The 12,674-nt window shown below is 35.9% G+C and overlaps 1 protein-coding gene across 1 annotated transcript in view; it reads left to right on the top strand.

The window, feature by feature from the left end:
• The window catches only part of TMEM117 (transmembrane protein 117), a 95,235-nt gene extending 86,685 nt beyond the window's left edge, over nucleotides 1-8,550 (top strand). Inside the window, exon 8 of the mRNA XM_032221679.1 lies at nucleotides 7,886-8,550. Within this exon, the coding sequence (XP_032077570.1) occupies nucleotides 7,886-8,532 (647 nt within the window). The 3' untranslated portion in view covers nucleotides 8,533-8,550. The remainder of the gene's footprint in view (nucleotides 1-7,885) is intronic.
• Nucleotides 8,551-12,674: the final 4,124 nt, after the last annotated feature.

Below are 12,674 nucleotides of genomic sequence, written 5' to 3'. Positions count from 1 at the left end.
TGACATAGTAGCAAGGGTTTTTCACATGAAAGTAAAACATATCATGAAGCTCCTCACTAAAAGTTTCATCTTTGGAAATATCAGGTGTCACATGTACTCTGTGGAATGGCAGAAATGTGGACTCCCCCATGTGCATGTTCTTCTGTGTCTAGAAGCGAAGGTAAGACCAGAGTCCATTGCCAAAGTTGTAAGTGCTGAGGTACCTGATCCTGACCTAGACCTAGCCCTCCATGACGTTATCAAGATGACAATGATCCATGGCCCATGTGGACCCCTCAACAGGAACTCACCCTGCATGGTGGATGGCACCTGCAGCAAGAAGTACCCCTGGCCCTTTTTGAAGGAAACTCAAACCAGAGAGGACAGCTATCCTCAGTATCACAGGCAATCCTGGCAGACAGTGGCTTTACAGCCAACATTACTTGGGCTCTTATCTTGACAATTGCTGGGTAGTGCCATCCATTCAACAGGCTGGAGTGGATTGCAGTTCATGGTTGAGGGAAAGAGCTATTCTCACTCCAACAGCATCAACAACTTTCTGCTGGAAAAGTTGTCCACTGAGCATATGAAGTAAGACTCTGGACTCAGTAATGGAGATTGGGGATGCTGTATATTACCCTGTGGGGTTCTTGCACACACTCAACCTAGCAGAATTACCACCTCATATCCTCTACTTCAAGATTGGCACTTCAATCATGCTGTTACACAATCTGAAACTGTGCAATGGCACCAGGCTTCAGGTGAAGACTCTGTACAAACACATAATTGAAGCCACAATTTTCACAGGGATCAATCAGGGAGAAACCATTTTCATACCCCAAATTCCTCTGATCCCATCAGATTACCACTTTGAGTTCAAATGTCTACAATTCCTGTAAAGGTTTGCTATGCCATAACCATCAATAAGGCACAGGGACAAACTTTGAAAGTGGCTAGTGTGCATCTGACAAGTGACTCTTTCTCCCATGGGCAGTTCTATGCAGAATGCTCCAGAGTCAGTTCACCTGACAGCCTGGTCATCCTCCAGCCAGAAAGCAAAACAGAAGTTGCCCTGGTCAACCATTGTGCCCAGCCCATCTTCAACTGTCTTCCTTTGAGAATGAGACCCCCAAAAGAAAGACAATATACCTTCTACTCAAACAGACACTTATCTTAGTCAAGAATAGATATGATGTGGATGACAACAGAATTAATACTCAAAACATTCAAAATAGACATTGACATAAGCACATGGGCTGATCATAATCCAATAATAATGACTTGGAAGGGACAGAGGATAAAGGGGAGATGGACTTTAAACTTAAGAATATTAAATGAAAAAAGTTTCCAGCAATATATGAAAAAGGAACTGACTTATTTCTTCCAGGAAAATAGAAAGGAAGACACATCATTACAGAATGTATGGGACATCTGTAAAGCATATATCAGAAGTCTCGCAATGACATACTTAGGGAGAAAGAATCGGCAGAATAGACAAACTCAAAAGAAATTGGAATTAGAATACAAAAGTTTGGAGATGGAGCGGCAGAGAAACCCACAAAACAAAAAAGTCAGAAATATGTTGGAACTGCAAAAATATAAACTGAACCTGATAGATAATGAAGATTTGGCAAACAAAATAAAATTGGCAAAACAAAACGTTTTTGAACATGCAAATAAACCAGGACGTTGGCTGGCCCACAAGTTGAAAAAGGAAAGAGAAAAAAAACCCTGATAAACCAACTGGTGGATGAAGAAGGGAATTTACAACATTCAAATGGAGAAAAGAAAATAATAATTGAGAACTACTATAACAAGCTGTATCAATATGAGAGGGCACCAGAAGGGGAAAATAAGACAATTCTTAGAGAACCAGAATAATTCAGATACCAGAAAAATTTAAGAAGGCACTAGAAGAAAGAATTACAATGATGGAGGTAATAGAAGGCATTAAAAGGCAAAAGAAAGGGAAACACCAGGACCAGATGGATTACTGGCAGAACTGTACCAAACATTACAAGAAGTAATGTACAATGTACAATGAGAGAATTATTTAATGACTTACTAAGGGAGGCAAAGATACCAGAAACATGGACGGAGACATATATAACGCTGATACCAAAAGATGACTGAGACCTACAACAAGTTAAAACTACAGACCTATTTCATTACTAAATGTAGATTATAAAATTTTTGCATCAATAATGGCAGAAAGAATGAAGAGACTCCTAAACAAACTTATACACACTGACCAAAATGGATTTCTCCCTAAGAGACAGATCAGAGACAATATGCAAATTGTATTAAATACACTAGAATACTATGAAGCCCACTCAGAGAAGCAAATGGCATTGCTATTTCTGGGCACACAAAAGGCCTTTGATAATGTGAACTGGCAATTTATGATAATGCAATTTCAAATGATGGGATTTGGTGAGGGATTTATAAATATGATCAAAACGATATACAATAATCAATCGGCAAATGGTGAGATGACAGGAAAGATAGAGATCATGAAGGGAACTAGACAAGGTTGCCCACTATCGCCATTGTTATTTATACTGACACTAGAGATTTTGAACAGAGATATATGACAAAATAAAGAGGTAAAAGGGATGAGGGTTAAGAAAGAAGAATATAAGCTACAAGCATTTGCAGATGATTTGGTGTTTATTATGGAAGATCCAATAGAAACAGGGCCAAAACTAGTTGAAATAATAGAAGAATATGGAGAAGTAGCGGGCTTGAAGATCAATAAAGATAAAACAAAATTTTTGGTAAAAATATGATAGAAAAACAGAAAAGAGAGTTGATGGGGAAACTGGATATGCAGGGGGTGAAAAAAGTGAAATATTTGGGTATTCAATTGACATCAAGGTGTGTAACACTAAAGGGGGATAACTATTATAAGGTGAGAAAACAAATAGAAATAGATTTGGAAAGATGGAAAAACCTACAATTATCATTGATGGGAAGAATAGCAGTAGTAAAGATGACTATACTACCAAGATTGTTCTATCTATTCCAAACAATAACGATAAAATTGAAGAAAAAAATCGTTGAAAATATGAACAAAATAGTGGGGAAATATATATGGCAGTGGAAAAAAGCAAGAATTAATATAAAAATGTTGCAAGATGCAAGAATTTGAGGTGGATTTGGATTACCAAATTGGGAATTGTATTATCAAGCAGCAGGTCTAGCTTGGATGAAAGAATGGATTCTACTGAGTAATACAAGATTATTGACATTGGAAGGTCACGATTTGCAACTAGGTTGGCATGCTTTTTTATGGTATGGTAAAAGTAAGCTACATGGCTATTTTCAAAGACATTATGTAAGGAATGGATTGTTAACAATATGGGAAAGAGTGAAAGGGAAATACTATTTAGAAATACCAATGTGGCTTTCAACAATGGAAGCATTGAAACATCCAAATATTAGTAGTACGAAAAATATCATTAGATATAAAGATATTTTAACAGAAAGGGGGAATTAAAACAAAAACAAGAATTAGAAAAACAAGGGATTGATATAGGATGGTTTCCACAATTGCAAATACAAGCAAGATATGAAAAAGATAAAAGGGAATACGGTTTTAACTTAGGAACTTCGGAGCTGGATAAGATATTTATGGAAACGGAAGAAAAAATAATTAAGAAATTATATATTAAGAACTAGCTTAGAAGAAGAAGTGGTTAAAGATACAATGTTAACTTGGGCAAAGAATGTTGGCCACACGATTGAGCTAGAAAAGTGGCAACAACTATGGGAAAAGAACTATAAATTAACCACGTCAATGGCCTATAAAGAAAACTTATACAAAATGTTTTATAGATGGCACATGACACCTGGAAAATTAGCAAAGATGTCTAAAGACAAATCAGTGAATTGTTGGAAGTATCAACAAGCAATAGGCTCCTACTATCATATGTGGTGGACATGTGCAGAAGCAAGGCAATATTGGATTAAGATAAGAGTATGGTTAAAGAAAACGTTACAACAAGAAATAGAATTTAGACCAGAAATATTGTTATTAGATATTATCCCAGAGAAATTCAAGAAAGAGGATACCTATTTGATTATACACGTAACTACAGCAGCAAGAATTGTATTTGCCCAAAATTGGAAATCAAATAAGCTACCAACAGATGAAGAGATAATAAAAAAGATATTAGATTGTGCAGAAATGAATAGGTTGACAATGAAAATAAAGGATAAAGAGGAATCGGAGTACTTCAAGACATGGGGAAAATTCTATGATTGGCTAGAGAAAGGAAACTAGAAAAGAAGATAGGGAGAAGATATAGAACCCAGATGAGGCAAATGGAAAAGAGGGGGAAGAAAGGGAAAACAGAAAAGAAAATGCTAAATATATAAGTATACATCCAAAAGCGAGATATATAGGGGAGGAAAATATAGCTAGGATAGATTAGCGAAGGTAAGGGAATAAGAAATGATATCAAATTATATTTGGGTCTGCGGAAATACCATCCCAAGGAAATATAAACTGAGGCCAGAAAGACACCTACAATCATAGAAAGAGAGAGAGAAAGGATGAGAACATGAAAGGAAGATGGGGGAAAGAAGAAAGAGGCAAGGAGAGATGGATGGAAGGGAGAGGAAGAGAAGGAGAGAGGGTAGGAAGGGGAAGAGGAAGAGGAGGAGTGGGAGAAAGGCAAGGGAAGAAGAAAGGGGGAGGAAAAAGGAAGAAAATAAAGAAGAGAGGGAGGGAGAAAAGAAAGGGAAAATGAGGTGCTGTTACAACAGGAAGAAAGGATGGTAAATAAATCAACCCAAATTGTATATTATAACCTATTAAATGAAATAACAAATGTATAAGAATGATAAATGTATAGAAGAATAACAACTATGTGAATGTATACTTAAAATGCTATATAAGGGAATAATTTTTTTTTTAAAGGATTACTTTTGTTAAATACTTTCTTGATTCTGAGCTCCTATCTTAAGTTTGTAGTTATTTGGGCTCTCCTGTTTTTGTTGCTTAGGATGGTTTTCAAATCATTGGCCCATACTGTATATGTATGTAGAATACAAACATTATTATTTTAGATTATGATAACTAATATTGTACATATAAAAGTAATACAGTATGTTCTTTTAATGAGTGTCATCCCATGTTTCCTCTTTAATCTGAACTCTGAAAAATCCATATATTTTCAACTCTACTAGGGATCACTTTTGCAATTCACTTTGTACCAAATCAAAGATTATCTTGGATCCAGATTTCATTTGAAATGGATATAGAACACAACAGAAGATTCCTGTGATAAATGTAAGAGCTTTATTTGGATCCAGTCAAGTTTAGCAACTTCAAAGGACCTTCAAAAGCTTGACCTATTTTTTTCCCTGGAGATTTGAACATTCATATATTGCCTTTCACTTTTTGCCTGCTTGAATTTTTAATATTACATTTCCCTTTATTTTTTAAAATTATTTTAAATTGAATCATTCTGCTTCCATTGTAAAACAACAAGAAAGCCAATGTGTTAAGTTTATATTTACCAGCTAGCCCATGGCTTAGAGGTTAATGCATTGACCTAATATGTAAGTTTCCCAGGGTCAAATCCCTGGGAAGGGCATGGCTGGCTGATGAGAGCTAAATAGCTTGAAATAAAATTAACTTAGTCTCCCTTTATTTCTTTGTCTGTAAATATAAATTTAACACAAAAAATTGTTTGTTGCGAAAGCCTGTGAAGGCTCCTGGATTGGGGCTGAAAGGCAAAAGGGGAAGCAATATTATGCTTCATCCTATATTTAGCAATAGCAATAGCAGTTAGACTTATATACCGCTTCATAGGGCTTTCAGCCCTCTCTAAGCGTTTACAGAGTCAGCATATTGCCCCAAACAACAATCCGGGTCCTCATATTTGGGCAGACCAGGTGGCCCTGATAAAAACCACTTTAAAAAGCCACTGTTTCTTGGAATGAGAAGAAGCTTGTTGCCCTTAATCTGCATTCACAATTTATGGAAAGCATTACCAGGCATTATATAAAAGCATCAGTAAAAAATGGGATGTCCTATTGATGGTGAATATGGCCAGATAAATATCAACATTGATTTGAAGGCAGTCCCCAAAATTCTACTGTGGGAAAGTGCTCATATAATTTCAGTTGCGATATTTCTTAAATCTGATCCATAAGTAGCAATATCTGAATACTCCATACTAAATACTCCATACTTGAAGGAAGGACAAGAAGCAGTAGATGGAAACTAATCAAGGAGAGAACTGTCCTAGAATTTAGAAGAAATTTCCTGACAGAACAATTAATCCAATGGAATGACTTGCTTCCAGAATTGTGGGTCCTCCGTCACTAGAGATTTTTAAGAGCACAATCTTTTGAGTCTAAGCATTTGGCTAGTTTATGTTTGCCCATCCTATCCTTAATCTTAACCCTTTGTATACTGTGGAATCCCTAATGAGTGTTTTACATAGTATTTTCTCATTTCCTTTTTTTTCTTTTATCTGTTTACATAGAGAAAGAGCTGCATTTTTCCATCTGCTAATCTCATCTAGATTTCCTTTGACAGATAGCTCATTGTAGAGCTTGTGCTTTCTTTCCTAGGCAGTAGTTTATGTAAATACACAGGATAGCCTAGTTTCCATGGTATCCAGGGAGCTCTATAGGACTTAAAAGAAAGTTGGTTATCCACTCTCTCCAACTGTTTGCTTGTTAAATTAATTAAGTTGTGAGCCTATTTTTAAATGTAAATGTTTTAACTTAACTATACTGGAAATAAGTAATTCGGACATTCAGAAGTCTGAATGTTTAGAATGGAAAGTTATGCTATGATGTACAGTATATTTACTTAATGGAAAAATATTTAATTAAATATCATTATTATTCTTCCAGATTATTCTGCTCAGGAAGTAGTTATGTGCTTTTTGTTTTTGCTCTAAATTAAGTTTGTAATGTTACCTTATCAAACAGATGTAGCTGTATACTAAGTATACATAAATGTATACTTAGGTAAGAAAACATTATTTGTTTTCTTATATATGGTATTTTGGAAGAAAGGAAGACATATTCATCACAGTTAGATTCACTGTTGCCACCAGGCTAATAACATCATGCTGTGCACTTTTTTGGACTGCTTGTTCATCTTTGGTCCCCATCTGACTCTCAGCAATCACTTGTGCCTTCAAATAGATATAACACACGAAGTGGCCAAACCCCGATAAACCATTTTGGCAGATAGACCAAACCAGGTGAGGGTAGCCAATGGTTCTTCAACTCTCAGTGAGATAGGGGTTTATCTATTCCAGCATGTGAAGACTAGCTCTGGCAGATTGAGTAGAGTGAGTGAATTAGCATAGCATAATTGTCTAATCCTGAGTTTCTCAATCTTAACAGCTTTAAGGTGTGGACTTGAACTCCTGGAATTCCCTAATCAGCTAATCTGTTGCTTGAACATGCAGGTCAACAGTCTTTCATGATTTGAACTTCTGAATTCCATTTTTAAAACAATACATATTATAGTGCTTGATGACTAGTAACAATGCACAAATAAGCTGTAAAGATAATGTATAGGTGTCATACATAGCTTTTATTTTTAGGACCTATTTTAAAATATTAAAAGGCAACTTTTCCATGATGTGATCTGCACTGCAAGACAGAATTACTTAATCTACAGGCCACCTAGTTGTTCTTATAAGAATTTTATTATTTTATTTCTAGGTTCACATTTCCAATGATTAACTACAAGGCTAAATTGTAAAATTTATTCAGTCACAAATCTACTGTTCTGAAGTATTTAAATAAAAGTTCATTGTGAAATTAATTGGAAAGGCTCACATCTTATTTTTCCTACTGACTTTGCATGTACTATGTTGTAGATGTAAACAGGGATTTTCTAATTATTATCCTTTTCTTTCTGCCACAGGCAAATGGTTTAATTATGGGATTATATTTCTTGTTTTAATCTTGGATCTGAATATGTGGAAGAATCAAATATTTTACAAGCCACATGAATATGGTCAATATATTGGTCCTGGACAGAAAATCTATACTGTGGAAGACTTAGAAAGCTTAAAGGACCTCAATAGAACCAAACTTTCTTGGGAGTGGCGGTCAAACAACACAAATCCTTTGACCAACAGAACCTATACCGAAGATGATATGTTTCTACAAAGCCGATACATTGGTGCAAGCCTAGATGTCAAATGCTTGGCCTTCATTCCGTCTTTATTAGCATTTGCTTTGTTTGGATTCTTCATCTGGTTCTTTGGCCGTTTTCAGAAAACTGATCAAGGCATGGAAAATCTTGACAAATCATACACACAAATGAAAAAGAAATCACCATCTGATATGGGAATGACACGAGAGAACACACAAGTTTTAGCAGAGGAGCCTTTAAGCTCTGAAGATCCTCATGTGATATGTATCAAGTCTGACTTGAGTGAGATTGTCTTTAATTCCTCACTCTTAACATCTGAAAATCTTAGCTCCCATCTAGATGATCAGCCAAGTCCCTTGCAACCAATAAGGGAGTCCACCGTACCGAAGAATAATTCTTTACCTAATAAGTAATAACATCCCTCTTGGAAACAGTAAAACAAAGAAATATTGTGAGATTTCACTGAGGTTTTTTTGTAAGTGACAGTTCACAGTCTTTAGAACAGAAGAAATACACCAATGGTGCTCAACACACTTTTTTTTCTACAGCATTGTTTTCTATTTGTATTATAATGTCTGTGCCTCCTGTACTATAGTAAACATTCCTTTATAGATTGCTTCTAGTAATTGCAATAGTGACCTAGATGATTCCTTGTAGTTTTGGTGGTGCCTTCAAAGCTCTAATTCAAGCATATAGAAAAGATATGTGGGTCTCCTTATTATTCAAACATTGTTTCAAACAAAATGATTTAGAACTTGGCCAGAGAATGTTTTATCCTTCAACTGATGATTTCATTCCTAGACATTTTCCCTTATCTTTAGATAAAAAAGACATTGTGCAGCAGCAGAACAGACTCTTTTCTGTAGTGATGGCAAAACCTATGAAAGATGCCATGTATCCAACACACTATAGAAGGTCATTAGATGGGGAGAGGTTTGTAGCATAAAAAGATATATATTTTCAAAAAGGGAACCCAAAAGTGCTTTTTTCAAGAGATAGCTGAAGCTTCTTGGCTGAGAAGCAAAACATCTTCAAAGAAAAATAGTCTAGTTGCCTCTTGAAAAAAGCACCTTTGGGACAATCATGACCTGGATCAGGAGTGGGTTGCTGCCCGTTTGCTTCACGTGTGCATGTGCAGTTGATTATAAATTGTTCTGTGCATGAGCAGAACATGAAAAAATATTGAAAAACACTGGGGAACCAGTTCGGGTGCATAGCCAGCCTGGGTCGCTGCCAGTTCTGCGACCAGGCCAAATAGCAATAGCAATAGCAGTTAGACTTATATACCGCTTCATAGGGCTTTCAGCCCTCTCTAAGCGGTTTACAGAGTCAGCATATCGCCCCCAACAACAATCTGGGTCCTCATTTTACCCACCTCGGAAGGATGGAAGGCTGAGTCAACCTTGAGCCGGTGAGATTTGAACCGCCGAACTGCAGATAACAGTCAGCTGAAGTGGCTGCAGTACAGCACTCTAACCACTGCGCCACCTCGGCTCTTGTTAAATGGCCAAAATACCACTACCGGTTCAGCTGAACCGGGCCGAACCTGTAGCAACCCACCTCTGACCTCGATGACTGAGAATCTCCATAGACTCTTAAAAAGGAAAGGTTTCCAATAAATAACAGCAATGATGGTGACTTTATGCTACTGATTTAGATAGTGATTGACTTTAACAGTTAAATTCTAAACCTAAGAAAGATTCATAATTCTGTAGAATCATAGTGATAAGGTAATATGATTTTTAAACATGTACCTTTCCCTAGTAGTAATCGGAATTAGGTAATGATAACTAATTAGATTTTTATATCTAAAGTCAAAATATTACTTAATTAAAGAAAAATATTTCCCTGTTTAAGAGAAAGAAGATAAAAAGCAATACTTGTGTAACAGCTAGATGTCCAGATGAAATCTATGCAGTGCCAACATTCATAATATTGGGGATATTAAGGATAATAGGACTCTTTGCAGTGTTTGTTACTGCAGTATAAACATGAATTAGAAAGTTAAGCTTCAGTGGTACTTGGGGAATAGGCTATGGAACAAGAGTTGTGAACAGGAGTGAATGCATGAAATCAAACAGGAAGTACCATATTTTTCAGAGCATAAGACACACCTTTTTCCCTCAAAAAGAGGCTGAAAATCTGGGTGTGCTTATACACTGAATACAATATTTTTTGCCTCCTGAAACCCTGCCCCCTTCACCAAAATGGTCGTGCATAGCCTTTAGGAGCCTTATAGAGTACTCCTGGGGGCTGGGGAAGGCAAGAAATAAGTGAAAAACAGGCTGTCCTCCCCCTCCCAGCAGCACTCTATAAGCTTCCTAAAGGCTATACATGCAATTCTTTTGACAAAAAACGGGCCCATTTTCATGAAAAATGGGACATTTTTTGTTTGTTTTTGCCTCCCCAGCTCCCCCAGCCTTCAGGAGCACTCTACAAGCCTCCTAAAGGCTATTCATGCCCCCTTTTTTGACAAAAATTGGCCTTTTTGGGAGGTCTGCGCAGTGCAAAATCTTTTTTAAAAAAATTCTCTCTTCAAAATCTTGGTACATCTTAAACTCCAGTGCGTCTTATACTCCAAAAATACAGTACTTTGTTTTCTTATCTTGAAGAATTAACATTGTATTCACTAATTAAAAAGATCCCAACAGAGACATGGAAACAAATATTGTATTTGTTTTTCTGTTCTTTCCTTTCTCTTGGATTTGGGTTGGTCAGGTGAATTGATGATATGGCCTTCTGCAGTCTTTACACTTAAAATGTCTTAACTGTAAAATTAAAATTGGCTGTAACAATTATTATTTTTAGTCATCTGTTAATAGCAGCATATTTTGTTTGCTTTAAAAAAAATTCCATAGTAAAACCATGGTTGAACTACAAATTTACTGCATCAGTGTTGAGAGTGATATGAGACAATATGGCATATGATTTCATCTGTCACTAATGCCAATAGGGTTTATATTGTGAATCGCTAGATCAGTGTTTCACAATCTCAGCAACTTTAAGATGTGTGAAGCTGAGAAATCTCGCTTTAGATAAAGAATAACTTGGACTGAATCTGCTGATATCAGAAATGGCAACAAGTAATTGAAATAGGAACATTTCAGTTCATACTGAATCCAAATCTGCTTTGAATTAAAAAAAAAATTTTCTGTAAAAGCTTCAGCTTTATTTTTGTTTTATAATCTTCATTGCACTTAACAATTCCTTTCAGATTTATTTTATTGGCATTTTTGATTTTGCTTTTTTTTGTATACTAAATAATGGTTGAAGCACAACTGCTAATGTTATTGTAAGTTTTACATGTCTTGCCAGCATTAGAGCATCTCTAGTTTGTCCACACGGGTCATTAAGAAAAGACCCCTGAAAGCAAGTGATTTCCTTCCTGATATCAGAAAGTTAAGACACATTGGAAATAAAATTGTATGATAAAGGACTATGCAATTTCTCACACACACTTTCTCACACACAAAAAAACCCACAAAAGCCATTGTGTATACAAATATACGAGAGCATTACTGAAATTATCATTTTCTTTGAATAAAATTTCATAAGCAAAATCTGTTCAATTCCCAGAACACTCTAGTCCTGACCTTAAATAAATTTAAATCTCTTCACTATAAAGAAAGAAACTACAGCAATCAGCTTAATCATATAACACCTGAATTATAATTTATTAGGAGATTTAATACTAGTTATGGCTTAAACAGAAACAAAAAAAACATTACACTGTTTTAACCCATCAGAGCAAAAGGTTTTCCATGTTCAACTCTTTTGTGAATTGCCATTATTTTCCTTTGATTGTCATGAACTCTAATCTCTTATTCTACTACTACTGTTTGTTACCTTATTATATTTAACATTAAGGACCTAATAACTTTTAAAAGTTATGTAAGTTGTGTATGTTTGTAGAATCTGAAGTTTCTGGAAAAGGCAGCTCCATCTGGAATTATTGTATTAGTCAATCCTGAGATGCTAAGATGTAACTCCCAACTAAGGTCTGGTCCTCCAGACCACTTTATACAATATAAAGGTACCTTTTATATTGCACATTCTGTATTTATATTATACTATGAATTGGATGCAAAGTTAGAATGTTAGAAAAAAATAGAGCTGGAAAGGACATTGGAGATCTTCTAGTGCTGCCACCAGCTCAAGCAGGTGAACCTATATAAAGAGCCGAGGTGGCGCAGTGGTTAGAGTGCAGCACTGCAGGCTACTTCAGCTGACTGTTAGCTGCAGTTCGGCTGTTCATATCTCACCGGCTCAGGGTTGACTCAGCCTTTCATCCTTCCGAGGTGGGTAAAATGGGGACCCAGATTGTTGGGGGCAATATGCTGACTCTGTAAACTGCTTAGAGAGGGCTGAAAGCCCTATGAAGTGGTATATAAGTCTAACTGCTTTGCTATTGCTATATTATTTCAGATTTGGCTGTCTGGCTTCTTCTTAAAATTTAATAGTGTATAATTGATTTATTTGGAAGGTTTTTTTTTCCAAATCAATCTAATATTTAAGAAGCAGACTAAATATTAAACTGATGAACAACCACACCTGC

Source organism: Thamnophis elegans, chromosome 7, assembly GCF_009769535.1.
Source record: "Thamnophis elegans isolate rThaEle1 chromosome 7, rThaEle1.pri, whole genome shotgun sequence".
In the NCBI taxonomy this organism is placed as follows: Eukaryota; Metazoa; Chordata; class Lepidosauria; order Squamata; family Colubridae; genus Thamnophis; species Thamnophis elegans.
Note: the sequence above shows the minus strand (reverse complement) of the source record. Positions and strands in the feature narration are given on the sequence as shown.